Source organism: Phycodurus eques, chromosome 22 (assembly GCF_024500275.1).
Source record: "Phycodurus eques isolate BA_2022a chromosome 22, UOR_Pequ_1.1, whole genome shotgun sequence".
Taxonomy (NCBI): Eukaryota; Metazoa; Chordata; class Actinopteri; order Syngnathiformes; family Syngnathidae; genus Phycodurus; species Phycodurus eques.
Genome location: NC_084546.1, coordinates 1,280,131 through 1,308,067, shown reverse-complemented (window position 1 = coordinate 1,308,067; position 27,937 = coordinate 1,280,131). Strand labels below are relative to the sequence as shown.

General features: G+C 48.6%; 3 protein-coding genes across 3 annotated transcripts; 2 read left to right on the top strand and 1 right to left on the bottom strand.

Moving 5' to 3' along the window:
* Nucleotides 1-216: 216 nt before the first annotated feature.
* On the bottom strand, nucleotides 217-8,619 carry vezt (vezatin, adherens junctions transmembrane protein). Its single transcript, XM_061668394.1, has 13 exons — nucleotides 8,470-8,619; nucleotides 7,760-7,824; nucleotides 6,888-6,998; nucleotides 5,662-5,745; nucleotides 5,407-5,579; nucleotides 5,040-5,324; nucleotides 3,724-3,882; nucleotides 3,212-3,347; nucleotides 2,588-2,952; nucleotides 2,332-2,525; nucleotides 2,159-2,265; nucleotides 1,385-1,598; nucleotides 217-1,255 (listed from the first exon to the last, which is right to left on the bottom strand). The coding sequence occupies exons 1-13, from the start codon at nucleotides 8,582-8,584 to the stop codon at nucleotides 777-779; spliced, it is 2,487 nt and encodes an 828-aa protein (XP_061524378.1). The 5' UTR covers nucleotides 8,585-8,619; the 3' UTR covers nucleotides 217-776.
* An 862-nt stretch (nucleotides 8,620-9,481) lies between these two features.
* Nucleotides 9,482-21,022, top strand: fgd6 (FYVE, RhoGEF and PH domain containing 6). Its single transcript, XM_061668451.1, has 22 exons — nucleotides 9,482-9,518; nucleotides 9,697-10,123; nucleotides 10,170-11,420; nucleotides 13,662-13,788; nucleotides 14,730-14,797; nucleotides 15,766-15,796; nucleotides 16,570-16,721; nucleotides 16,794-16,950; nucleotides 17,032-17,119; nucleotides 17,332-17,382; nucleotides 17,454-17,512; nucleotides 17,588-17,659; nucleotides 17,734-17,802; nucleotides 17,884-17,967; nucleotides 18,031-18,110; nucleotides 18,314-18,416; nucleotides 18,484-18,627; nucleotides 18,713-18,815; nucleotides 19,387-19,481; nucleotides 19,571-19,699; nucleotides 19,769-19,917; nucleotides 19,983-21,022. Exons 1-22 carry the CDS (start codon nucleotides 9,482-9,484, stop codon nucleotides 20,023-20,025), a joined length of 3,519 nt encoding a protein of 1,172 aa, XP_061524435.1. The 3' UTR covers nucleotides 20,026-21,022.
* Nucleotides 21,023-21,337: 315 nt separating this feature from the next.
* ndufa12 (NADH:ubiquinone oxidoreductase subunit A12) lies at nucleotides 21,338-22,774 on the top strand. Its single transcript, XM_061667919.1, has 4 exons — nucleotides 21,338-21,456; nucleotides 21,695-21,780; nucleotides 21,907-21,994; nucleotides 22,539-22,774. The coding sequence occupies exons 1-4, from the start codon at nucleotides 21,368-21,370 to the stop codon at nucleotides 22,711-22,713; spliced, it is 438 nt and encodes a 145-aa protein (XP_061523903.1). The 5' UTR covers nucleotides 21,338-21,367; the 3' UTR covers nucleotides 22,714-22,774.
* The last annotated feature ends 5,163 nt before the right edge of the window (nucleotides 22,775-27,937 follow it).

Here is a 27,937-nt window from a genome sequence, read left to right as displayed (position 1 = left end):
AGTTTACTTAAGTCCACTTCATCAGGTTTCTGTGACTCAAGGTTTCAATGAGTCACAACAACGCTTCGGAGATGCCCAGCTGTCGTAGGCCAAATGCAAAGGCCTTCAAAACATAAAAAGTGACCCACCTAACCTGTTTTGTCTGCCCCCCCATCTTTTCAGCCCAGGAAACATGAGCAGGAAACAGCATTAAAAAGAACTAGATACACCTTATGCTTTTATTGAAGCGTATTTTATTTCACATTTGTAAAAAGCACAAGGGGTGTAGCCCTCACCCGCAAGGCAGGGCAGGGCGAAGACGAGGAAAGGCTGTCTCAGCAGTGATTGTCCCTTACTCATTTTTGTTGTTCATTTCCGAGCAAGCGATCCAAGCAGTCGGAGGAAGCATCCTTGTAAATACACATGTACATTGGTGACATCACAATGCATGAGCAGGCTGCCCTCCTGAAATAAAACGCTGATGGTAAAAATAGCATCCACACTTCCTCTTCCTGTGCACGAGAAGGTCAAGCTTTGCATCACAGAACCTGACCAGAACACTCCAAGAACAAAATACTAAAACCTACAACATGTTCTTTAATCCTAGAATGGCCTGATGACATTTATTTGTGGCATTCCACAGAGTTCTTTCCCCATCCCAGTGTAGAATAGAACTGTTTCACAAGTAATCATTTAGTGTTGCAGTGAGGGGAGTCCTCACAGGCTTGAGTGGTTCTTGTTCTTGTTCCTGAGCAATACAGAACATTAAAGTGAAACATCTCCGCAATCTCAAGAAATCATTGCTCCTCTTCCTCCCCCTCATCCTCTTCATCTCCAAACATCTGCTCCTCCATCTTGACTAGCGAGTGCGATCGCGCCGCCACCTGCGCCGCCACGGACGAGCTGAAGCTGAGGGTCTCCGAGCCGTGGATCTCCGTCAGTCTGTCCATGATGGAGAAAGCGGGAACTCTGGGCTTGAGGCGGCAGTCCAAGCCGTTCCGTTCCTCCTCGTCACCCTCCTCGCCTTCGTACTGGTGCAACTCGGATGCTCCGCCTCCCCCTCGGGCACACACGGACGTTCCCGCCGCCTCTTCTTCCGCCTCCGAACCGCAGCTGAACTCGGAGGGGTCAGGCCTCACCCGCTCGTCCTTTCCTTCCTGCGCTGCCCGTTCGTTTCCTGCAGCAGATTCTGATCGGTCATTTCCTCCGTCGTCGCCTCTTTCTGCTGAGGCTGTGGAAGCGGCTGACGGAGCGTCGCAACAGCAAATGGAAGCAGCTGCGACGACAGGAAATGCTCAACTGACACAAAAACAGCTCAAAATAATCACTCACTCAATGGATTTTTGATTGCCAATCGAAAATGGAAAGAATGATAACACAGATTCAGAGCCCACACATTCCAGACCTTGTTCGCTGAAGAGCATCTGCTTCCTCTTCATCCTCTCGCCCTCGGACGCACGGAATCCCAGCACCGCCTTGAGCTCGGACAGGACGCGGCGGGACTCCTCCCGCTCGCGACCCTGACGCTCCCGCTCCTCCGGAGTCGACATGTCGCAACACGAGTCCTTGCCCTCGCCGCCCGAGTCCGAGTCCGACTCCGACACGTAGGCCTCGAACTCCTGTCACATTAGAGTCCTCTTGAGTCATATTGGTCTTTTTGACAGCGGTTTCCAGGCAAAGTGGCGTATTAGAGAGCAACATGTTAATTTTTGTGAGACATCATCGGTTTGGCGGGCACTGATCATTTCAAGTCAAGTAAAACGGAGATGTAGGTACTGAGAGTCATCGACATATGTATTAAATGTAACGATAAGGTCACTTTAGTCCACGTCATTGGATTTCTCGCCAAAGTGGGCTTGCGGCAGCATTCGTTCAGATAAGTAGATGCATGGCAATGTCAATGCCAGCATCTGGGGCCGCGCCACAAAACGGGAGTCTCGAATGTTGAACTTTGGTTGCAGCTGCCCGATATGCCAAGCGCCTGTTATTGAGCTGAAGCATCTTGACATAGCCGCTGTGACGTCACGTATTCTGACGATCGTGGTGACGTCTGGAACGACGACAACCGTCAATAATGTAGTTACAACGTCTCTGCTGTTCTTATGCCTGTGATTTGAAGTCGGAATTCATGTCAACCTCAAATCCCCGGGACAGTGGGCCGGAAAAGGACAGCTCTCACCAGCTCTTCTGGAACAGGATCTCTGTCCAGTATCAAAGGATAGGAGGGAGGAGGTTCAGGCATCTCGGACACAGGGATCCCACACTGGTCGGGACCCTCAGCGTTACCTGCAGACGTAAGGTGGACACGCATGGGTCGAGGGATCAAACTTTTCTCACGCGACTCTTTCCCACCTGCACAGTCGTTGGCCCGCCTCAGCATGCGCTCCGCCTGTCCGACCGTGTCGTCCCAGCATCCGGCGCTGGCCCGCATGTGCGGCTGGAGCCGATTCAGCCTCTCGCTCAGGTCCCGGTAGCTATCCGGAGTCAGCTCGCTGGGCTCCTCGGACACCATCAGTTTCTCCAGGTCGTCCTCCAGGATAATCATCCTGAAGAAGACGTTCGGGTTAGCCATCCGGAGGCGTACGTTGAGCGTTTACATGCTTCTCACTCGCTCAGCAGGGCCTTGAGGTGGAGCTGCAGGCTTCGGATGGAAGCGTGAAGAGTGTTCAGCTCTCGGCACTTCTCTCGGACCCGAGCGCCGCGGTCGGAACCCGACGTCCTGGCCTGCGTCTCGAAGTGGCGGTGAAAGTCGTAGCTTCGCCGCACCTCCTCGAGGCAGGCGGCCAGCGCGCGGTGGAGAGGCTCGGTCACGGCGGCGATAGAGCGGTGCAGTGCGGGAAGAGGAGGCGTGGAGGAATCTTCTTTGGGACCGCCGCCTTCCTTCAGTTCCTCCTCGAGTCGGCGCGGCGACATTAGGAGGGCTAATCGGCGGAAGCACTCTGAGCTTTGCCCCACCCACAGTTGGAACAACATCTGGAGGAGGACAAAGTGTCATTTAGTCAGTTAAGAATAATAACGAAAATGTACTGTTTCCCAACTACGCGTGCTTACGTGTGTACGTGTTACGAGTATGCTAGCTGAAGGTGGTTTGCTTGTGTCAAGTTTACATAGGCTGGCTGAATGTGCGGCATTCTTTCAAGAAAACACGAGTGATCAGGATTGGAATTCAAATTGAACTCGAAGGCATTTGAGAGCAGCACAATTAGGAAGCAAAACCCAGCTTAGTGGTCACCTTGAGGGCGGGCAGGCTGTAGTCGTCGGTCAGCTCTTGGGCCTGCTCGTCGCCCAGGTGTTCGATGCCCAGGCCCAGGCCCAGCTCCTTCAGAGGCACCGCCGAAACGTAGTTGGTCACGTTGTCCACCTCCGAGCTCAGCGGGAACGTTGGTGGGCATTAAGAAAAACAAAACTCAACCCAGAGACCTCTTACAAATGCATATATATGTTTTCCTTCTGAATAAATCTTCATCTTCTTGGATAATATGGGATTCATTGTTGATTGTTTCCATTTACCTGAATGATTAGAAATGTCATTTAAGAATTGTGAATTACTCGCCATGTATATGACACACACACATGTATATTTTGACCGCTGCATTTAAGATGCACAGTAGTACCTTGACTTATTAGTTACCGGAGCTTAGTTTTTTGCTTTGACTTGCAAGAAAATATGTTAAGATACAAGCGCTAAATGACAGCAGCGAACTTCACAACAACATATATCGAGTTGAATTTGCCATGTGTGACGTAAGAGGATATTCCTTGAGCATGTGACAGGTGGCCCTTCGCGAGGCTCTGAAGGCCGAGCGGAGGGCCCGGTACAAGGTCTTGCGCAGTCCCATCAGCTGCCGGCCTCGGGGCGGCGCCCCCGGCCCCGCCCTGCTAAAGGTGCCGGCCGTACTCACCCTGTCGAGCAAACTTGACAAGTGAAATGTGATACAACTGTGGAGACGTCCCGAATTGGTAGGAGGAGGGCACACACATTTAAAAAAACAAACAAACAAACAAACAAACAACACCGAGGACCAATCACAACACGGGACAAAATGAAGCACCAATAGTCCCTTTCACACTGCTCGTGAAAGATGGCTTTTTTCCTGGCTGTTCTCCTTAGAAGGAACCGAAATGGAAGTCTACGTGCAAATTTGCCGGCTTCCGAGGAGGAGGTCTGTGTGTACGGGCTGAGCCCGACGTCTGTGCTCAAGCGCTACATAAGATTTTTAAGATGGACATATGCCACCCATTCTCAACAGGGTCGCAGGGCGCCGGAGCCTCGCCCAGCTGACTTCGGACAAAAGGCGGACTTCCCCCACAACTGGTCGGCAGTCAGTCGCAGCGCACACAGAGGCACGGACAACCGTTCGCGCGGCCACTGAGCCCGCGCTGCCCGCACCAAAGTCAGGCGAGTGGACCACGCCGCCATCGAGGACTCTTGGGACATTTTGAGAGGAGCGAAAAAGACTTGAATCTAATGAATGTGTTGAATTCCAGTCAATCAATTGGAAGGTATTTTAATGCAATAATATTGACACTTTAAAATGAATTAACCAAATTTATATCATTTCTATGTATTATAGAAATTGGTATTTTACTGGCATTTTGTATTACTTACAATACATCAATACCTTTCATGGCATAAATGAATAAAAACAGTTGTGTTCACCAATTTTAGGGGGAAACATCGAAATGAATGAAACAAATATTAATTGATAATGTTAGCAGTAAGCCATGTTTAGTGTGCAAAGTTTCACAACCAAGACTCCCTTGTCCCGCTCAGTTGTGTTTAATAAAAAGTCTTTCATATTATTATTCTCATCCGAGGAAGCGGCAACGGTCGCTGAGTTGTACGTAAAAGGTACCTTGTCTAACTGAATGCACCGATTGTTGCAGAAATCCTGTGTGAAAGGGACTTCTGGATCATGCGGGCGAGGGGGTATGTTGAGGGATCTTTAGCTCACGGGTTGTCTTCTTTCCTATTGAAGCATGCAGCTTCGGGCCCAGCATGCAGCGATTGGATACAAATGACGACGGTTCCGACATTACGACGGGACGAGCAACCTTACAGGGTGAAGCCTCGGGAGATGACCTCCGTCTCCTGCACCAGGCGCAGAGCCTTGCGCGACATCCCCGTCAGCGTCTTGCTGGCGTGGATCAGCGTGCGCAGCTGCGAGGCCCGGGCGTGGACGTCCCGCTGGGCACCGCCCCGACGCCGCAGCGCCGCCGCCCGCACGGCCGCCCACGCCAGCGTGGCCAGGCCCCAGGGGGCGGCCGCCAGCGACCACGTGCCTCCGGACGCCGAGCACAGACCCAGCAGAACCGCGGCCAGGCCCGCCAGACCGGCCAAGTCCCTAAGCGGACGCGACGGGAGGTAAATCGACACGCGAGTGGCAGAACCGACGCGTGTCGTCGATTTATGGGGGATTCCCGTACCATGATGAGGGTGCGGCGAAGAGGCCGGGTCGGGGAAGGGCGCCGGCGCGATCGGGCGCCGAGGGAAGCGTCAGCAGGCTGGGGTCCAACAGCTCGATCAGCTCCACGTCCTCCTGCAGCAGCACGTCCTGATCCAGGATGCAGCGCACGGAGTACTCGCCCAGCACGCCGTCCTGCCAGAAGAGGAGCTGGGTGAAGGCAGGCGGGCGAGCGCGCCACGTTTATGCTTCTGCTGGGTTTTCAAGTTGCACCCACCAGCCGCTGCTGCTCCAGTGTGTGCGCTTTCTGGAGTGGGCTCCATCGCCACAAGGCTTCAGCCAGTGTCCGCGTGACCCCAGCCTACACACGTACAAAAAGGCTCGTTTTGTTGACAAAAGTCCAAAGAAACAAGGGGGAAAAAGACAACATTACAAGAGTAACGTCAAAATATATGAGAATATTATGGAACTGAAGTCAGAATTGTTTGGGGACAAAACGTTGGAATATTACAAACTTTTCCACATAAGAAGGGCAAAAATAAATACTTCTTCTAATTCCCGATTGTGGTCTTTCCCGTGCGCGATTCCGTACGCTGACACATTCGTCGGTCCGCGTCATCGGTCCCGCCCGGCCGGCCCGTGGACCGACCCATTTCCCCAGGGCGACGGGCTTGTTTTATTAGTTACGCTGATTCCCGATTGGGTAAGTAAGTAGGAGGGAGGAGAAGAGCAAAGATTTCACAATAACTGTGCACAAATGTGAGAATTTGTTCCGCTTCTAAACGCTAAGCAGGATTTGACATAATGCTCACCGATACAGCCGTCGTTAACAGATTAGTCCGATAACGACGTCTTTCGCGAGGTGGCGACGTACGGCTTTTTAGGAAACATTCCCCGCTCGCTCCGGCTTTATCTGAGATCCGGGAAGCGACTCGCTGACCAAAGACTTCCCGTCTTGAGCAGCAGACGGCAAGTTTGTCACATGTGGAAAGTTCCGGAAACGTGGGGGGACGTCGTGGCTCCAACACATCACATGCAATAGTTGAACCGCAAATACTGCTAGCTGGATTAGCAAATAATATGTACCAGGGTGCGCCAAGAGTAGCTGTACGCATTTTAAATAGGGACTGTGAATAGTGGCAAGCAAATTGGACGCAAAGGAAGGAAGGATGCAAAAGGAAGGAAGGCAGAAAAGGAAGGACGCGAGGATGCATGAAGAAAAAGTGGGTTGTGAAGGAAGGCAGCGAAAGCGAAGGAAGGAAAGATCTAAAGGGAGATAGCCATGTATGAAAAGCTGGTGTGAAGGGAGGAGGAAATATGGGTTTCAGTGAAGGAAGGAAGGATGGAAGGACGTATGAATAAAAAGTGAGTCTGAGGGAAGCAAGGACAGAAAGGAGATCAGGAAGGAAAAAGTCAATCGAGGGACGATGGAACTCGGACGTGGAATAAAGTCGATCGAGCCGCAACGATAACATTCCCGTTTTGCAACAGGACAGTGCCGACCTCCGCTTTCTGGGGTCTGTCCAGGTCGCCGTCTTCATCCCGCGCCGCCGTCGGACAGGCCTCGAAGTCCGTGCGTCCCAAGTCGTGCAGGTAGCGGAAAAGCGGCGAGTTCTGCGAAGCAAACACCGAGGTGAGAGAGCTTCCGACCTTATGTCGACCCGTTGAACGTCAAAGCCGCCTCAGTTCCGATTACACACGCGCAAATCCTCATCGGGTGCGGGCGGCCGGGGGTCAGCGCACGCGTACAAATCCGGATTGTGTCCAAACACTACAAAAATGGATGTCATAATCCTCCTCCTCCTCCTCTGCCTTCCCTGAATGATGTGTGACCCATTTGCTGTCAGCATCATTGCGTTCCATTGCTGCACACGAAACAGATGCATCATGGGAGCACATCTGTTCCATTGGCGTCACGTACATGCTCTTAGGGTAATACTCACTTCCATGGTCACGCCGATCTTATTTTGTCTCGATCCAGATGTGCGTGTGTGTGGTTTTTTTTTTCATTTTGTTTTGTTTTTGTGGAGTTATTTCTTTATTTATTTTTATTTCTTTATTTATTCACCAGAATAAATTCCATCTGTCTGGTCATCCCGCCCCACTTACTACAATCGATTACCAATTACTGTCCCAATTACAGAATTGCCCCCCGTTTATCAGAAACACAGCAGCATTAATTTTAAAAATTTAATTCCCACTCAGTGTCTGTGTGAATGTGAGCGCATCATTATATATATATATATATATATATATATATATATATACACATTTTTTTTTATTTTTCAATGAGCAACTACTTTAGAACGTATCTACTAAGCTAGCAGTGTATTTGTAGCAGCATGACAAAGCATCGGCTAACAAGTGATACGAACCTCAAACACGACATCTTCGTCGAACTCTTGCGTCATGGCGCTCCCCCATCGACGCGCGGCTCGCTCTGCATGCCGAATTTGGGGTGCGATTGGGCGGGAGGAGTCGGCCGAGAGAGAGGGAGAGAGAGAGGGAGTTGGTAGTTTAGCTGGTTTACTCAACTTCGCAAAAGAACTACAATTCCCAGGAAGAGTCTCCCTCTCGCGTTTCTTCCTTGCGAGGCAACACAACGTGACCCGGCGTCCTACAGCGCCTCTGGTGACCAATTGAGGCACATGCCCAACCGTTAGAAAAGCCAGGCGAGGAAAATTACGCGGAAGCAGAGAATACTACTTTCAAAATAAAACATCTTACCGAAATGAACAGTGGCAAATACAACACATTTCAGGCACTCGAGTGGGAGTTGAATCACTTATCACTTTTATGGTAAAACTTTTATACGCTGCAAACACATCGCGTTGTTTACAATCGGATTTAATTCTCCATCAACAACAGGAAGTCATTTGTTCACGTTGCTTATCTCTTGTCGCGAGCGACAAAACTTGCCGAAGCCGAAAAACTTTGGGAAAATGGAAAAAGCAACAAGGATAACGTTGTTATCGGTGGATGTGCGAATGCGATAAGGAGTAAGAGCGGCGGTCGGCGGTTTGTTTTATTCCCCCGCGGTGGATTTCCGAGTGACAATGCTGCCGAGGCAGGAACGAACGAAGACCTTGTCGCGCTTCCATTGAAAGTGAATTTGCCTTCCTCATGGAGAAAGCAGCAGCGAGGCTGGAGTCATGAGCACAGGTTTGTTTCGTGCAGGGGTCAACTGCGAACATCGACATCACACCGGACTTTGAAGTCAAACGCTCATAGAATATGCATCGTCGTGAAAAACAACTTCAAAGTTAGCGCCCGCTGTTTTTTTTTAACGCCAAATTACAGCCTTTCCTGGAAAAAAAAATCGCCTCCACATAAATAGTACAATAGGAGTCACTACACGTCATTTTGGGAGCTTCTCAAAGGGCCTCCACAATTGACAATAAAAGTATAATAAAAGTCTCTTTCCGTTTTAAGTGGCTCACTTGCAGCTGGTGGTGGTCAAAAGTCCTTTGTCCTTTAACATCTGTCCTGCTGTTGATGCTACAACTCCACCAGTCTATGTAAAGCTTTGTTTCAATCAATAGGAACCCTCCTTTGGATTTGACGTCATTTAACGTTGTTGTTGTTTTTTCTTTTGGGGCGGCGGTTAGTTTGCATGACCTGACGCGTCATTGCAAGAAGACTGGCCAAACCCCGTTTAGAAATCAGGCAAACTTGTGTCCTCTCGCTCGTCTCTGCTCGTGCAACGTACACGATGAGCTTTGATGGCGTCGTCATCCCAACTGGATGAATTCGGCGTGGACCGGTTCATATTGAGGTAGAGCGTGGCGCCACAAACCACTTGCACAGAACCTGAATTACGAAAGAGACCACCGTTTGTATAGCCCCTGCTTTCTGCTGCAATCATCAATTGACAGAACTGACACTATCAAACTTTACATTTGCCTCTCTTTTTAGATTTGGTGGTCTGTGTCAGAGTCCGCCATGCGTATTCTGAACTTAGTTCAGCGTCCTGTTTGTGGTCATTGACCTTTTCGAAGAAAGGTCATTGCTCATAAAATCTGTGCCGCGGTTACTTTTGACAACTTTGTAGCTGCGAACATTTATTTTTGCGCGACGCAATAAATGAGCTTGGGATTATGAATTATGTCCCAGATTCTTGCTACGCTGCAGCAAGTGAGTCAGTTGCTTCTCCCAGCATTTCCATTCAAGTTGTGATGCGTGATGCGTTTCGCACGTCACTCCCCTCTGAAGCCGAGAGCGACCGTTGAACCTCGCCTGTAACGCCAGGAAATAATTGTAATGCTTCCACGTGTGAGTGTTTTGACTCCTTTCTTGTGTCGCGTACATGCAGGTGTGAAGAAGCCTCCATTAGCTCCCAAACCTAAACTTCCCGACGCTGCCAAACCCTCACCCCCGCCCATCGCCCCCAAACCAGGCCTGCTCACCACATCGCCCGTCTCCGCCCATCCTTCTCCCGCCACTCTCAAGAGGACAAAACCGGCCCTCGCCCCCAAGCCCCGCATCCCGAAACCCCCCGCCGCCTCGCCACCGCCCCAAGTCCATCTTCTCTTATCTCCGGAGCGGGATCTTAAGGACGACCTCTCGCTGCTCAACACCAGAAATGGGATTTTATCAGCGCAGGAATCGGACTACATTATTCCCACGTGCGCCCGCGGGCCGCGGGATTGCTGCCATTGCCGGCGTGCGGAGAACGGCGTGCACGACGCGCACGAGCTGAAGAACGGGATTGACGAGGGAGCGCCGAGCGGACCGGAGGAGTGTTTGTGCGAGGGGGCAGGGGTGAACAAAAGGCCTCGGGACAAGCCTCAGAGACAGAGACGCTCGGACAGGGGTGGGCAAAGAGGGGAACCGCACCGACGCTGATTTCAAGGCGGAGTCCGTGGACATCGGCTGTGATGTTGCAGGCAGCATCGCGGCCTCCTCTCCTTCCGCGGAACATCTCGAGCAGCGAGAACGCAGCGGCCATTTACACGGCGACCCCTCGGTGCCCGCGGCCCCGAGTAAGCCCCTCCCCGTCCCGCAGCCCCGCAAGCACAAGAAGCCGGCCCTGTCGAGGCAGGACGGCGTGGAGGGCGCGGCTCAGGATCATCAGGAGGCGGGCGACCCGCGAGAGGAGATGTCCGTTCCCCGTGAAGACGCGAGAGACGACGAGCCCGGCGCTCCCGTGCCGCCTCCCCGCCAGACCTCGCTCTCTCCTCGCCTCTACGGAACGCAGCAGGCCTCCCCAAAACTCAACAAGAACACCTCCCTCTCCCTCAGCTTGCTCTCGCAGCCTCACCCGGAGTGCGAGCGAGAGGGCGAGGAGCACCGGGGGCGGGAGGAGGAGGAGGACGGCTACGGCGATTTTAAGCGTTACCCCGTCACGCACAGCCTCCCCAAGCAGATGAAACTAGGATGCCCGCCGCCCCCGCCGCACGCCAGGAAGGCCTTCTCGGCCGACGATCGGCCGGTGAGACCGCCGCCCCGGAAACCTCAGAGACTCAGCCTGCCCGCCCCGCCGCCTCCCTCCGTTTGTCCCCCAGCGCCTCCTCACGGCCCCATGAGGGAGCTGCCCGCGCCCCCCCAAGAGAAACCTTCCTGGCGCTTCAGCCGCCCCTGCGTGACCTTCTTCAGCCGCCAGATGCCCACCAGGAGCAGCGTGCCGCCCAAAAGCCGGGCGCCCGCTCCGGGGGGCAAGCAGCGGGCGCAGTCCTTCTCCGCCGCCGACCTGGTCACCCGCGTGGACGCCGGCAAGAGGAGCCTCTCCTTCCGGAAGCTTCTGGAGCTGCACGTGTCCGTCAAGATGCTGCCCAAGCTGCTGGCCACGAGAGGCCACTCGCTGGGCTGTACCGACGGCGAGTCCAAGCGGGGGGCGCGGCCCAACAGCTGCATCGGCAGTGGCGACGACGACGGGAGCGTGGAATACGAGAACGTCCCTCTGTACGAGGAGATCCCCGAGTACATGAACTTGCCCTTTCACAGCGGCGGGCCGGGCCGGTCGCGGGACGGCGACGACTCGGACGTCTACGAGGCGCAGGACCCCTACCGAAGGTTCCGGGAGGACCGCTGCGACGGGTAGGATTTCGGCTCATTTCTCCTCACGGGCTAATGTTGCTGCAGTCGCACGCGGCGCTAGGTGGACAAATAAGTCGGTTGTTGAACAAATGTCATCAAACAAATAAGTCATACGAACATTGACACATGATCTGCCGATATCCTACTCATGCCGAGTTCCTCTAACGCGCAGACGTTAGCCAGTTGACAGCCAGTCAATACTGCACGCGCACGTCACTCACCGGGCCAGGCCCCGCCTTCTAAAGCCAAACACACTCAAAGTCACAGATACTACTAACAAATTGATGATGTCGGCTTGAAATCTAGCCATGAGCTGATGAACTCCCAGGAAGCCATGACTTATTCTCAGAATCATATTTCTTCTGGGAAGTATGTTGAAACACACAAGTTAGTTGGAGTCACCATTTGTACTACAGAAGAAAAAAATTGGCAATCACTTGTATGAATGGCAACAGGCGGATCTACATGTTAATTGTAACTTTGACTCTGCTGTCTAGTGGAGGAGCGCCCAATTGTTCTGCATGTCGCTGGGAAAGTTCATTTGTACTTGATCGTTTCCGGAACGACTCTGTGAAATTGGATCGTTTCCGGCCAACAGTAAAAACGGAACAAACTTGAAACCCGATGCTCGGTACGATCGTCGGGAATCCCGATTTCAGTCATCCCGAACACAAGCGGATCTGCGCAAAATCTCCGTTTTCCACCACACGGCCCCTGAAGACTGGGTGCCGCTTCATATCCGAATGCATTTCAAAAGCCTTCTGCTCACTTTCAAGGCCATCCGTAAGCTCCTCCCCCAACAGCACACATCGCGCCCTCAGTCAGATCTTCATCCGAATCTCATACTCCCCCTCATCGAGTCTCGCTTCTTCCGTTTTTAATTAGATGGTGTCCTTGTGTGGGCGCTGGACACCTATGAATAAAATACATTAATTATTATTATTATTATGATGATGATGATGATGATGATGATGACTCCAGTTTCACCGTAACGCATTTAGAAGCAAATACAGTCCATTCCGTTTCAGTGGTTTCTTCCTTGGGCCCTCCACATACTTTGGAGGAAATGACTTGTCGTTGTTGAGTCACTCTGCTAACAAACATAACCTCCTTGACACAAGCCCCAAGCAGGCCCGCCTGAGCCCGGCGTCCCGGTCCAGGCGCCCCGAGCTCTCCGGGCGGCGACGGGCGACATCGGCACGAGTCAGCGGCACGTCAGACGGTCGCGGCGCGTCGCCGTGCCGCAGGTCGGTCCGTGGTCTTCCTGTGGGTTATTTTCGGCGCGCCGGGCAGGAAATGTCGTCGCACGCGGCTCCAGAAGTGGGAAACGAAATGTGCAGCCACCACCAGCCGCCTCCTCCTCCTCCGCTGGCCTTCCTCGCTCTGTGTTTAGCCTTCTCGTAACCTCAACACACAACTTTTTTTTTTTTTTTCTCTCGTTTGACTTTGAGAGAAAATGTGAGCTCGAAGCTTTGTTTGCATGCTGCAAAATATTTCATGGAGAGCAGAAGAGCAACACCAGGGCTTTTACGACATTATTAAAACCCAACATCAGGAGACACCATTTCAGGAAAACAACCGAGTTTTTAGTTTGTAGTGGTAGTTATTAGTAGTTAGTTGGTTCGGTTATTTGTAGGGATTGTTGTTGTTTTTCTTCTTGTTTGTTTGTCCGAATCGCCCCACGTGAGTTTGGGAGATTTTTGTTACGGTCCAGTGGAACCAAGGTTGACCAATAATTCCAAAATGTGCGCTCCAGTGAGGCGTGGTGATGGCAGCATCTGTTTCTTGGTTTTGTCTCTCTCCAGCTCGAACTGGGGCCTTAAACAAGGTCAACGGAATTCAGAACCGTTCCAAATAGCAGTCCGTGTTCCCACAAAACGTCTCTTAGAAAGCAGAGAAAATGTCAGAAAAAGCCTGCCAGAGCATCAGAACTTTATTTGGGGTTCATCAGAGGCACTCTAAATGGCGTCGAGTGCGCGCTGACGTTTGAATGTGAACGGCTAACGTTATCACGGAGCGTTTCCGCCAGGAGGAGAGCTGAGGACGCGGACGGATCAGGTAGCGCTGACGTGTTAAAGACCGAAAGCGTTGGAGGCCGTTCGCGTGTCTGTGCTTGCGCTCACTCACGCGCCTCGCAGACACTCTGACCTGATTCTCAATCGTGAACAAACACCAGGAGCACTTCTGACAGCGTGACTATTTTCGTATCCAATTGTGCTCGTCTCTCTTTGCGTCGAGCAGCGACTGGCCGAGGAGGGACGTCCACTCCGAGGAGGAGGAGGAGGAGGACGAGGACGCCCGCAGTTGGAACGAGGACGACGACAGCTCGTCCTCCAGCAAGGAACACGTGGACGAGGCGGACAGACAGGTGGGCGCGTCGCGTCGCGTCGCGTCGCGTCAGTGGAGTTTCTCCAATGCGGAGGGAATCACGCCAGGTTTTACTTGAGTGTGTGTGTGTGTGTGTGTGTGTGTGACTTCATGGGTGAATAGTTTGCTTGGTGTTTCCCCCCCCTAAAATTGGTTAATTAAAACTTTTTTATTCATCAATTTTTTTATATCATGAAATAAGGTTAATTTATTTTATTATTATTATCATTCATTTATTTATAGTGAATAAGAGGTATCAGCAATATAAACTATTTTACATATACAGCCAGCATATTTTTGAATTTTTTAAAATGTTTGTATGATAAATAATACAATCAAAGATTTAATTTAATATACTAATTGCTAAATGTAGTTATTTTCAACAACACAAAAAAAGGTCAAATAAACAATTTGACATCTACGCATAACTTATTTTCAAAAATAGTTATTGCATTGAGAATAATACAATAAAAAGATGATGAAATAAGTTTCACATATATATATATATATATAATTGGAAAATGTATTTATTGTAAATATTCAATTAAAAAATGTCTATTTTACGTAAACATACAGCATTTTCATTTGAATTTATGAAATTAGGGAATTGATTGAATGTAACTGATCAAATAAGAACAATGCAAAATAAACAATTGAATGTCTTTTACAAAATGGAGTATTTTTTGTGATTATCTAATTCATGAATTTGATACATATCCGTTTTAAAAATCAAATGAGCACACAAGCTTGCCCAGCCCTCATGTACGTGTCCTATAAATGTCTAATCACTAAATGAGCGCTCGTGATGCTGCCAAGTGGTTTTGTTCCCAGCGCCGCACGAAGATAACATGTTCCCGAATAGCCGTGGGCAACGTGACCGCGGCGTCCCTGATAACGGAACGCCGTCTGACTGAACCTGTGCTCGCTCTGTCGCTCTCGCAGCTGGAGGACGAGACCAAACGGAAGAAGGTGGCGCACATCGCCCAGGAGATCATGAGCTCGGAGAAAGTGTGAGTCGTGGGCGCGCAGGCCCCCTCGCGAGACGCCGATCACGACGAGTGCGCCGCTCGATGTCGTAGGAATGCAAACGTTACTTCTTTGTGACAACAAAAAGTCACAAGGTTGTAATTTGACAAATCATATGTTTGAGAGAAAAAGACTTGAAATGTTGTGAGAATTCGGCAGTTCAATTTGTCATATGAAAGTCCAAATTTAACCAGGGAAGAAAGTCATACTTCAAAAACACATTTTTCTCCTTGTAAGGTTATATGCCTTTTATTCTGTAAAAGACACCTTCCTTAAAAAAATAAATAAATGGGCCTATATTTGTGAAGAAATACGACTTAAAAAAACAACAACAAAATGTAGGGATCTCAGATGAATGTTTATGTGGAGCCAAAAATTGTACTCAAGTAAGAATACTTTTACTTTTTTCGTATAAACATCCAATAGACAAACATTTAAAATGGAAATGTGCAAATTCATATATTGCCCATCAAAATCGCTTACTATCTAAAACACTTTAAGTCTTTACAAAACACTTTAAGTCTTTACACTTTAAGTCTTTACAAAAGAATATGTTTTATTATGACTATTATGAAACAATAAATATCGATTATTGTTACATTTGTGTGACGCTGCGTAACTTTGCTGCTGTGCGCAGTCATGTGACCGCCAGGCTCCGTTTGATTGGCGAAATGGGGTCATGTGACAAAGTCTCTGACAAACCAAAACAAATGAGATTGCGTAAGCAACAACAGAGCTCAAAATAACAACGGAACAGAGTAAAAAGTAGAGTTTCTTCTTCCCAAAAATACTCGAGTCAAAAGTATACTACTTTTAATCGTACTCTGACAAGTACAGTTCAGCCAAGTGCACGAGCAGCCACTTTTGCACTTTTTAAAAATGATACCACATCATTTCTTGCTCATAATTTTGAGGGAACAGCCACCCTTGTTTTTTCTCTCTTTTTCTGCAGGTTTGTGGATGTCCTCAAGCTTCTCCACATAGTAAGTGTCACACGACCCTCGAAAGTGCCATCCTGGGGGGGGCGGGGGGGTTCTGTCCAAGAAATCAGGTCAGCTTGCATTCTTTTCTGCCCGCGGACGCAGCAGCTGCTTCCTCCTGCCGCCGAGCTGACCTCCACGCCGATATCCTTCTGTGTGCGCGCGTGGGCCGCGACGCCGCACGCATTCTTGTGGCAGGCCGTCCAGCTGGCGCGTGCGACTCGAATGTTTTGGAAGTTTCTGCCCGACATCCCTGCGTGCCCGTGCGTGCGTGGGTGTGTCAATAAAGCCGAATCATATTCCAGAATAAGATGATCACGTGGTGTGCAATTCCGAGCGTCGGCCCGTGCGTTTGCTGCCTGGGCCGGCGTCATCTTGCGCGATCATGTCGCAATGATAGAACGACGCGCACTTCATCTGGAAAAGTTCACGTCGATCATTTTTTATCTCCTAACGTGACAAAAAAACAAAAAACAATCTCATAAAATAATGAATACTCATCAGAAATTGTGATTTTTCAATTTGAGCACATTGCTACAGACTAGACTATTAGCTTGTTGGCAATAAATGAATGCAATTGCATGGAACGAGTATTGGACTTTGTTTTGTAAATCTGGTCAGAAGGGAAACGTTTAGGCGGTGTGTCCGCGTCGTCGCTGCTTCCTTCCCGGTGGATGCGTGTGTCGGCACGCGGCTCGGCCAAGGGCGCTGACTCGGCTGTGTGCGGGCGTGTCGTGCACGTACGTGTCCGACTGAAGCCTCGTTTTCTGCCTCAGGACTTTAGGGATGCGGTCGCCAAGGCGACGCGTCAGAACGGCAAGCCGGTGGTGGACGAGCGCGTGCTCAGCCAGGTCCTGTACTACCTGCCGCAGCTCTACCAGCTCAACAAGGACCTGCTGCGGGAGCTGGAGGAGCGCGTGGCATACTGGTACGTGCACGCGCCCGCTGGAATTTACACTCGTCGTTCATCGTGTGACTTCACCGGTCGGCGCGTCCGCAGGAGCGAGCACCGGCGCCTGGCGGACATCTTTGTGCAGAAGGGCCCGTACCTGAAGATGTACTCCACGTACATCCGCCAGTTCGACAACAACGTGGCGCTTTTGGACGAGCAGTGCAGGAAAAACCCTCCCTTTGCAGCCGTGGTGCGCGAGTTTGAGGTAATGTGACTGAATGAGACAGACGACCATCACCGAAGCGTTTCCATCAGGCTAATGGAGGCGCGTGTTGTTTGGATGCAGATGAGTGCCAGGTGTGCCAGCCTTGCCCTTAAGCACTACCTGCTGAAGCCCGTCCAGAGGATTCCTCAGTACCAGCTGCTGCTCACAGGTGGTCCCTCATTCTCTAGCTACACGGGGTTGGCAAAGTATGTGCTAAAGTATCGTTAATCCGGCCCACGCGTTGTTGCATTGATTAACCCTCCTGTTAAGTCGTGGGTCAGATTGAACTGTGTGAAAGCCTAAAACGCGAGAAAAAGTATCGTTAAAACGTGGATGGCTTTGACTCCGAGTTTCCTTCCATCCACTTTTTCCCTTTTCCAGATTATCTGAAGAATCTGCCACGGGACTCTGAGGACTACAAGGACACGGAAGGTGAGACTAAACACACCGTGAGGACAAAACCCCTCGAGGAATGCGTCCTTCAAATGTTTTCGTCCGTGCAGCCGCCCTCAGCATCGTGAAGGAAGTCGCCAACCACGCCAACGACATCATGAAACAAGGGGTGAGGACCCCCCCCCCCCCCAGGCTTGACTTTTAGTCTCATGTCCCTCCTCAACTTTCTATTTTATTTGTGTAGGATAACTTTCAGAAGCTAATGCAGATCCAGTACAGCCTGAACGGCCACCATGAGATCGTTCAGCCAGGCAGGGTAAGAGCCTCGCATCCTCCGTCTCCCTGAAGTCTGGAAGGTGGCGAGAGTTCACTTCCGGTGGGTTCCCGCAGGTGTTCCTGAAGGAGGGAACGCTCATGAAGCTGTCCAGGAAGGTCATGCAGCCGCGGATGTTCTTCTTGGTGAGCTACGATCCGATTCGTCCGTCTTTGCGCGATCTTTTCCTTCCTTTCCATCTTCGCCTCTTCTTTTCGTCCGTCCAGTTCAACGATGCGCTTATGTACACCACTCCCGTCCAGTCGGCCCAGTACAAACTCAACTGCGTGCTCTCCCTCGCTGGCATGAAGGTGAGACGCCGCGCGCGGCAAATCCCGACGTGGCGCTCGTTACGCCGTGCGTCCTCTTAACAGGTGAGCAAGCCCAGCCAGGAGGCCTACCAGAACGAGCTGAACATCGAGAGCGTGGAGCGCTCCTTCATCCTGTCTGCAAGGTTGGAACATCAAGTACACGCCCACCACAAATGTGGACATTTGCCTACATTTTCAGTTTCAACCGTATATATGCCACAAACTGTGATCCCAAAAGAAGCGTCAGATCATTTCATACTCGTCTTCACTCGAAAAGCTTCAAACGAGACGCCTTATAGATGATTTGACCGACGTGCGCCGGAGCTGACGTGTTCTCCGCCTCCAGTTCGGCGACAGAACGAGACGAGTGGCTGGAGGCCATCGCCGAGGCCATCGACGACCACGCCAAGAAGAAGATCAGCTTCATATCCAGTCGCAGTCAGGAGGAGGTGACGCGCCGGTGCGCCGTGCGTCCGTTTCGAAAGCTCCCCTCTGACTGTCCGGCTTTCCGCTCAGGCCGACGGCGCGCCGGACAGCGGCGCCCCCCTCGGCTCCAAGGCCCCCATCTGGATCCCCGACCTGAGGGCCACCATGTGCATGATCTGCACCTGCGAGTTCACCCTCACCTGGCGACGCCATCACTGTCGCGCCTGCGGGAAGGTGCCCCGCGCGCCCGACCCTCCCGGCCTCACCTGCGCAACGCTTCCGCCTCCGGCTCACGGCCTGTCATCTCCTGCTCCGACAGGTGGTGTGCCAGGCCTGCTCGGCCAACAAGTACTACCTGGAGTACCTGAAGAACCAGCCGGCGCGCGTGTGTGACCACTGCTTTGCCAAACTGCAGGAGAACAGTGAGTGTTTGTGTCAACATGGCACAAAAAACAAGAGAGGATTGTGTTGTTGTTGTCCCCCCCCCCCCCCCCCTTCACTTTGCAGCTTTGCCCATCTCGCCTCGTTCACACTTTTGTGATTGTAGCATCCCGGACTGAATGATGGCCCAACTCTTGCACTCATAGTTCACAAAGGCTCTCTTCGTTGTACTGTAGCGCAATTCAAATAAGATGCCGAGACCACTTTATTCTCACACCAAAAAAGCCAGTACCGTGAAACAACTAAAAATGCTTGACCAACTTAAGCATAATATAAGCATCCTTTACCTGTAGTACAACAAAGTCACACTCATTTACACACTCACACGTGCGCACAGTAAAACTGCAAAAAACATACAGTATAAACAGGCAAACAAACCTTATCAGCAGGCGTCCAAATGTATTGTGATAATGAGAATGATTGCGATTCACATCTGTTTTCGTTCCTTGGCTGTCCCGAAAAGCGTCCGCCTATTCATAAAATAGAATGTAATGCGCTTGCAGAGGCAAGCCTAAGAAATAACATGAAGGAAAAGCACAACTCTACTTGCAGGTGACCGCCGCGCCTCGTCGTCCGTGTCTCCCATCAAATCCGGAGCGTTCTCCTTCACCAGGAAACAAAAGAAGATTCCGGCGGCGCTGAAAGAGGCGAGTCGTGAGTGAGCGAGCGAGAGAGAGAGAGGGGTGAGTTAAGAAGCGCCGTCGCAGTCGCGTGACCCTCTCGGCTCTCTGCGCAGGTGTCGGCCAACACGGAAAACTCGTCCATGAGCGGCTACTTGAACAGGTCCAAGGGCAACAAGAAGCAGTGGAAGCGCCTGTGGTTCGTCGTCAAGAACAAAGTGTTGTACACGTACGCCGCCAGCGAGGTAACCGGCGCCGTCTTCTTTTGGGCTCCGTTTGCCGTCGACTCGATGGAATTGTCTTATTCGCGGCAGGATGTGGCGGCGCTGGAGAGCCAGCCGCTGCTCGGCTTCTTCCTGCGGGAGGAGAAGAACGGGCCGGCGCAGAAGCTGCAGTTCAAGCTCTACCACAAAAACACACTCTTTTACATCTTCAAAGCCGACGACATCCCCACCGCGCAGAGGTCAAACCGCGCCTCCCGCCCACTCAACTTGAAACACCATTTGACCGCCTCGTCTTCTCTTTTAGGTGGATTGAAGCCTTTCAGGAGGCCATGATCCTCGAACAGTGATGAGCTAATAGAGGGACGACGACGACGAAGGCGTGCTGCTTCCACGAGGAGATGGGAGAGCATTGCCCCTCTTTTTAAAAGAACTGGGAACTTTTGTGTTTTCTTTTTTCTTCCTGCAGCTGTGGCCCCAATGCCAAAGAATGTGTGTGGAAGTGGACAGTTTTCCACCGGGAACCCGTTTGACGCAAATGAAGGAAAACTAGTTGTGAAATTCATGCAGGTTGATATGTCAAAACACTCACAATCACTTGGAATGAAGCAGTGTTTTACTGGCAGTAACACGAAGTTGCTGGAGTTGATCTCTCCACTTTAGAGAGGTTATTCTTTCTGTTTGAATATTCCAAGTAACTGCCATACATTGTGGGTCCAACAGCATCCTGGACAAAACTGGAAGTGAATCATTAAATGTATTTTTCGTACTCTTCAGAATGTCGAGGCGCCTTGGCAGCGCCCTGTGGGTAATATTGTGTGTATGACGGCGTGACGTTGACATTTTTATACGGAAGCCTCGAGCTGGTATTTATAAAGGATGAAGAAGCAGGCCACTATTTTGCAGTCAGGTTCTGTTGACTTTCATCATACGTTTTTTAAATGTGGAAAAAAAAACATGCGCTTGCACTGTCCATCGTGGATGCATTTTGAAAGCCTTCCAAAAACAATACCTTTTATTATACTTTTTTTTTTTTTTTTTTTTTACCATTGATCAACCAATGCAAGTCCTAGGACAGTATTTTTATCTGCCACCTTGACAAAATAGAATTAAGTTAATCCCTGAATCTTGTTCCATCAGCAACTTTCTGCTCAATGTTGTCATTGTAACTTTTGATTCCTCATTATCGTCCTCATATGAACTTGTCAGGGTCAAGGAAGCATGTGTTTGCTCATGATTGTACATTAACATGGACTTTTTTTAATATCAACTGTGGAGGTCGAGTCTCCTACAAAACAATCATTATAAACTGTCAGGCAACAGTTTTTAATAAAATATATAAATATAGCGTTTGTTTATTTTCACGTCACAAATCATACAGAAAAATGTATAAGGCGTTCCTGTTCCTATGAGGGCATTTTATTACTAGAAACTATCGTTTCGATCCCCAAATAGTTTTTGCATGAACAGTTTATACTTTATTCTAGAATATAAACTGTGTGGATGTAGACTTTCCTACAAAGCAATTAGAATAATCTGTCAGACAAAATGTTTTCATAAAACTTCGAATTTAGTGTGTTTATTTTGACGTTACAAATGCATACGGAACAATGTTCAATTGTTCAATTTTGCTACCCGGACATTTTACTCCTAGGAACCATCGTTCCGATCAACAAATAGTTCCGTCTCAAGATGGCGGAGTACGCCAATCTTGTCCGAAGGGCTTTGGGACAACTCGGAGGTCACGGCGGAGTCCGGGGGTTTCTTCTTCAGCTCTTCAGGTACGCTCGAGTAATTACATGAACGCTTGTATTTCGAACCACTGACAACCAAGTGCTGTGATTAACGTAGACTGTAGATATTTGCGAACGTTGCCAAGCTAAGTTAGCATGTCGATAGCTAGCCCTCTCTAAACAGGAGTCGTGAAACTTGCACTGAATTTCGTTTTATTTTTGTTTGATTCCCAAAAATAGTTGAATTATTGCATGCATGACAACGTTCGACACTTGTGTGCGACAGGGTAAACGATGTGAAGACTGGAGCCCTGATCGGTGTGGACAAATATGGTAACAAATACTACGAGGACAAGAAACACTACTTCTTTGGTAAGGACGAGAGCATTTCATATGGAAACACGCATTCTGGTCAAGTTGTTTCACGAACTGGGGTCCCTGGATCCGGTGAGGGTGAGAATCGCTGCATGCAATCTCTCGTGTCCAAACTGTATCCAGGACGTCATCGCTGGGTGATCTACACCACAGAGATGAATGGAAAGAACACTTTGTGGGAGGTGGATGGCAGCATGGTGCCCGCCGAATGGTACCAATGTTACAGTTGTTTGTGGTTGCGTTTTGCAAAATGATTAAAAATCGAAATCTCAGCAACAAAGTAAAAAGCTATTCGTGTGATATATATATATATATATATATATATATTTGTATTTTTTTTTCTTGTGATACTGTGTTAATTTTTTGATATATTGTCATAGTTTTTACTTTTAAAATAACTTGGATTATTATATCTTGTAACATCCAGTATTTGTTATATTTTTAGTTTCTGTAAGAAAAACATACTTTCACAACATTCTTTTGCATTTTATAAAAAAAAAATATAATGGTAAATAATCGAAAAATATATACTGATCTGTTATACTTTAGAGTAAAAAAATCTGCAGGGTTTCTGACGCAAGTATGGAAAAAGTATGGAATTTTATTTCATACATACATTTGAAATCTCCAATGTGTGGGAACCTGGAAAACCAGCCGTCTATAAAAACATACAGTAAAATAATTAAATCAAATGTAAAGAATGAAAGCGTTTACACTTCGTGTTTTCATGCTTGGGTGCCCGTTCCTTGCGGTAGGCATCGCTGGCTCCACTGCACGACGGACGACCCCCCCACCACGCACCCACCCGAGCCCAAGAAGTTCCTGGCCGAGGTGCACCGGTTCAACGTGAGTGGCACCCCGCAGCAGTACGTGCCCTACTCCACCACACGCAAGAAGATCCACGAGTGGGTGCCGCCCAAAGCCCAGTGACCCCGATGACCTCCGCCCGTGTTCTCTTCCACAGCCGCTGCTCAATAAAGTTTAATAGTCACACTTGGTATGTTTTTCTTAGTGCGTGGGGCGGTGGACAAATGGGTAAGGTATCTAAGGTAACCACGTATAGTAAAGCAAGAGAGGTTCCGATCTTGTCAGCTGCCCTCACGATGCAGTGGAGGCTCCGCAACCCGCATTGTTGCGGTTGGTCACGATGCTCTATGGTGCCTCTGTAGAACGAGCACGTGATGAAGTGGTGTTTTTGGAAGGGAAAAAAAAAAACATGTAAAGTAAGGAGTTTTTTGACTCCCATATATTATAGTTTATTTGATTTTCATGTTCTGATTTTTTTTTTAAAATTAAAAATCACGTTACTCACAAGTTACTCTTGACTTGAGTCGCTTTTTTCATTGAGTACTTTCTTACTCAAGTAAATATTTTTACTTTGACTCGAGTCATATTATTGTAAAGTAACAGTACTCTTACTTGAGTACAATATTTGGCGATTCTACCCACCTCTGATGCCCCCCCCCCCAAAAAAAACAGGAAAACGACGAAGAGCATCACTGTGGCAGCATCCACCGCCTCCCCGAGGACCACCAAAACACCCCACAGACCCCATTGGAGCCCCCCTTTCGATCGCAAAGCACGCCCACCTCACCGCAGGGCACCTTCGAACTTTTATCCACAAAGATAACGATTGATTTTGAACGCCATAACGTGATGCCAATGCGAGAAGATTTTGAGCAGAGTGACACTCTTCGCTTCGTGTTCATCTCCGCATTACGCCGCAGGTGTGTGATTGCCACACGCTCCCCCATCTCAATTGGAAGCTCTTCAATGTCTTTTATGTGAGTATTTGAAACATTTTCAACTCTTTATGTGACCCCTGTTGCACCAGATAGAAGCATACTTTCGACACGTGGGCGCCCTTGAGTTTGTTTCTTGTCGCCACTGGAAGGGCTAATTTGTTGATGTGAGCTAGCTTAGCACGACCACGCGTCAAATAAAAGTCAAACCGCGACAAACAAAAGTCCGTCAAAAATGTCTTCCGCTATTGAATGAGTGGTCGTTTTAATACAAAAGGAGGCAACATTGGAAGGGGAAATATGCTAAAGTCGTAATTTCGCTGTCGTTGAATAAAATATGCTTTCGAGGAAAAGTGAATAAATTATATCATTTTGTATTTTCATTTGAAGTTCAAGTCTCAAATATGTCAAATTGTGTTGAACACTGTGTATAGTCAAAATATAAATTGACTCTAGGTCGCCTTATTAAGTGACAAAAATAGCTATAACCTATTATTCATAGTCTTATTCTTTAATACTTGTTGATATGGTGTATATGAACTTGAAATTATTTTCCAGATTGTGTTCAACATGATACTTTTTTTCTTTTTGTTAAGCGAAGGAGGGCGTTATTTAAGAGTGTATTTTAAAAACATACAAAGTGACAACCAATATGACGTCGAGATGTTTCATTTTCGGGAGTGAAATGAAATGGAGTTGCTGTAGTATTGAGTGAAATTACGGAGCTCAAAAGAGATTTTAAAAAGGCCGTCTTTCCTTTGCTGCACGTGTTTGTTTGTGTTACACTGTCACTTTCCTGCAATCAATCTGAAAACAAAACCTGTTTTACCAACTGGGTACCTGAAGTACACAAATGCAATGTGACAAAGAAGCATTGTTAAGCATTGATATTGACATATCACATCAATGGTATATTTTGGTGAAGGCAGCCGTTTGACAACGTCCGGTTACGGTGGTTCTTAACTCCTTCGAACTTGACGCGCCCTCGCCGATGGGATTTCCAACATCGAAGCGGTTCAACGACTCGAGGGGGTTAGGTTGGGCGTCAGACTGACAGCTCAGATAACCTTCGGTCGCACACTGTTCATTCAAAAGAATCGCACTTTGATTGACAGCTCAGACAAACTGGAAAGTCACATTTCTCAATATCATCCCGAATATGATTGGAACACACAGCAGTGCCGTTTATTGTCTTTGATTGATTCATGTGTGTCTGTAGAATGTATTTTAAGGTTTAAGCTTTGAGGTCGAGCGACAGCTGGACACAGTCCAAACCCCATTTCAAAATATAGCGATTTAAAGATTCTTACGTTTGTAACCGATTATTAGGCCGCTGCACATGCACTACCTCAAATACTGTATCATTTGGATGAAAGGATTTATTCGGCATGCACAATCAGCAGGTTCAACGAGTGGAAAGCTGCAATGTGTCCACTTTTTCAATTGTCCCGCTTGTTTCCATCCCCCACTTCCGTCCGCCGAACACAAATGAAAGGCGCTGAGGGCGCTGTAAAAAAAAAAAAAAATGCATAAAATATTATTGTAAACCTGAATATGTGAGCATCATAAGCCTATTTTCACCTTCACGTTGTCGCCATGGAAACATCATTTCTAGTCGAATAAAGACAGCGGAAGACATCCGCGTGGGATTTCAAATCCGATCAACTGCCCCCCAGCTCGAAAGTGGAAACACGTGAATCATCTCCCTCGGGTGTCACAAATACTCCCACTCAGCCACTGCTCGCCATGTTTCCGCACACGCTCGCACGCATCGTGCAGACGAGAATGGGAGGTTTTCATGAAAAACAAGATAAAAACAATGATTTGTTCTTATGGGTTTTCTCATGATCTGATAGGACTGTGACAGTGGTGTGTGTGCATGCGTGCGCGTGCGCGCGCGCGTGTTGTCCACTTGAATTCGGCACCGTGAGAAAGTTGAAGCCTGAGCGACCAGTTGCCCTCTCACAGGAAGTGGAGGCCACACACGCGCGCGCGCGCCCACGTTTTGTGTCCATGTTGCAAGGCCCTCAACTGTGACCTTTGCCCCCACCCCGCTTGAAACAATCTCACTCAAAGGAGGAATTGGAGATGTGCTGTCATGTGCAGTTTAACTTTGAGCCGCTGGATGGGGACAAATCCTCCCTTCGGAGAAGGCGCCAAGTGTCTTCTTTCAGCCGTTAGGGGGCGCCATTGACTAACATTGGAAATGACAAACGAGCGCTTTGCCTGTTTCACTGCCAATGTTTTTGATCGAAGATCTGTTCTTCCTTTGCCATTTTTATTGTCAATACATTTAAGAAGATTTGAACACAATTTTATTTAGGTGAGATTTTGCGATATTGAACAATATGTTACAATATTTTGATAAGATGTGTGGTAACCTAACCACATTTTTTCTTTTTGTTGTGAATAATAAAATGTTTCACACGCAGAGATAAACACACGCTCAAAGTACACACACACACACACACACACACACACACACACTTTTCAAGGTTGTTTCAAAAGACATACAGGTTTAAATCTTTTTTTTTGTTTTTCAATCTGTCAAATTTTAGGGGTGCTGGGATTGATTTTTGGGGTCTCGAAACGCCGATGCCAACCACATGCAAATGTTCCTCATTTGGCGTTGCGATGACGTGAGCGGCAAATTCTCCTGTGTGCCTTTTTACACATTTGACAAGATGGATGACGAGCGTGTAAGGTTTTTTTTTTTTTTTTTTTTTTTTTTCTTCTCCTCCCAGGATGCGCTGAATTATTTATAAACACATCAGGCGACTTGCATAAAACATCGCAGCGAACAGTTGGAAGCTGGCGGCGGGTTTGACCTGCTGGCCGTCAGGAGGGGAAACAATGTCAACGCCTCGGAAGACGGGCGGCTGCAAGAGGACGTGCTCGCTGACGATGAGAGGATGGGTAACGGATGATGGACGACTGTAATGTGCATCTAACATGTTGACGTGCAGCAAATGGAAGTATTGCGCAACCTGAGCAGAATGAAAGAAAACGTACGAATAACAAACCGCAGTCACGTTTGAAGCAGTTTTGTGCAAATGAAGGCGTATAAATCTGAAGACCAATCCAACGGTGCACTCCCCAACCTTAAGCGCATTTCGCATGAGTGTCGCGTGCGTCCGAGTATTTCCTGCAATGTGTATTATTAGCACGTTGCGGTCGCAATGATCCAAAGTTTCAAACGCAGCTCGATTGCTCGTATTTCCGTGAGCATCATTTCCACGATTTACATTTCATTGACTCCGTTCCAATGATGGATTATTTCACGCAGGCCACTGCATCTTCCAGCGAGCCGCGCCGCTCATGACTCATTCATCAGCGACACCTTGCTCGCGCACACACCTGTGCTGTTGGCAGCATTGCAACGAGGCGTTTGAAGAAGTCCGTTTCAGACAAAAGAAGTCGCTCGCGAGCACCGAGACATCGATTGACCCGCTGCCCTTCACTTTTCCGTCCCAAATGCACTTTGAAAGCGGGCAGCGGGTTCAGGCTTTAGGCTGGGTCGGGGTCAATATTTGACCTTTTGAACCCTGAGGAGCGGAGGCCTCTGCACTCGTCTCGTCAGTCATCCGTGGATACAGAAATGTCAAAACATTCCTGTGAAGGCCATTCCGCCGTGCCTCGTATCCAAACGGCGTCGTCTCCGGGTCAGCTTTCGGGAGTTTTGAAACGAGATTCCTCCTCACGCTAATTCCCTGACAACAAAGCCTCCATTGTGCGCCCCCCCACCCCGCCCGACAATTAGCAGCAGCAGCCGGGGAACGTTCGCTTAAGTGGCTTCGACGGCCGCAAGTGCGCCACAAAAACAATCGCAAATGCACACATTTATTGAAAGGTCAAGCAATAAATGTTTTGGTTCGAAGTTCTGCAACTTTTCCAGCATTCGAAGTTTTCCTTGAATGCTATTTGATGAGCGCAAGACAGTCATCAAGTGGGAGGTTCCTGGTTGGATTTTCAAAATAAAACCGATGGCGCGAGCATTAATGACAGCGTTATGGAATCTCGCAAAAGACATTTATGCATACAATTCCCAACTCCTAAAAGTTGACCAAAAAAATCATGATAATATTAACAATAATAATAATAATACAAGTATACGATTGAATTCATGTGTTTCCACATTTCTGACCACATCATGAATTTAATAAGTACATTCTCAAATAAAATCTAAATGAATAGAATTATGATTCATGAATGAATAGAAATGATCAGAATGATCATTTATGTCCTCACGTATGACCAGCTCATTCAACATGAAAATAAAAGTACAAATATATTCGTTAATATATTAAAAATAAGAATACAATAAAAAAAAATCATAATAATACACGTATGCCCTGAAAGCTGTGACCAAATAATAAAAGCTGGCAATACAAAATAGAATGAAAGGTATAACA

Bases quoted from the DNA above. Each gene is read 5' to 3' on its own strand.
- vezt (XM_061668394.1), bottom strand. From the start codon at position 8,584: ATGTCGATGTTCGCAGTTGACCCCTGCACGAAACAAACCTGTGCTCAT. The intron at 5,325-5,406 runs GTACGGGAATCC...GCGTCCGCTTAG, and splicing joins TTCGCCGCACCCTCATCATG to GGACTTGGCCGGTCTGGCGG. The intron at 2,526-2,587 runs GTGAGAAGCATG...CGTCTTCTTCAG, and splicing joins CTCAAGGCCCTGCTGAGCGA to GATGATTATCCTGGAGGACG.
- fgd6 (XM_061668451.1), top strand. From the start codon at position 9,482: ATGAATTATGTCCCAGATTCTTGCTACGCTGCAGCAA. The intron at 9,519-9,696 runs GTGAGTCAGTTG...GCGTACATGCAG, and splicing joins TTCTTGCTACGCTGCAGCAA to GTGTGAAGAAGCCTCCATTA. The intron at 18,417-18,483 runs GTGACGCGCCGG...CTTTCCGCTCAG, and splicing joins CCAGTCGCAGTCAGGAGGAG to GCCGACGGCGCGCCGGACAG.
- ndufa12 (XM_061667919.1), top strand. From the start codon at position 21,368: ATGGCGGAGTACGCCAATCTTGTCCGAAGGGCTTTGGGACAACTCGGA. The intron at 21,457-21,694 runs GTACGCTCGAGT...TGTGTGCGACAG, and splicing joins TTTCTTCTTCAGCTCTTCAG to GGTAAACGATGTGAAGACTG. The intron at 21,995-22,538 runs GTACCAATGTTA...TCCTTGCGGTAG, and splicing joins AGCATGGTGCCCGCCGAATG to GCATCGCTGGCTCCACTGCA.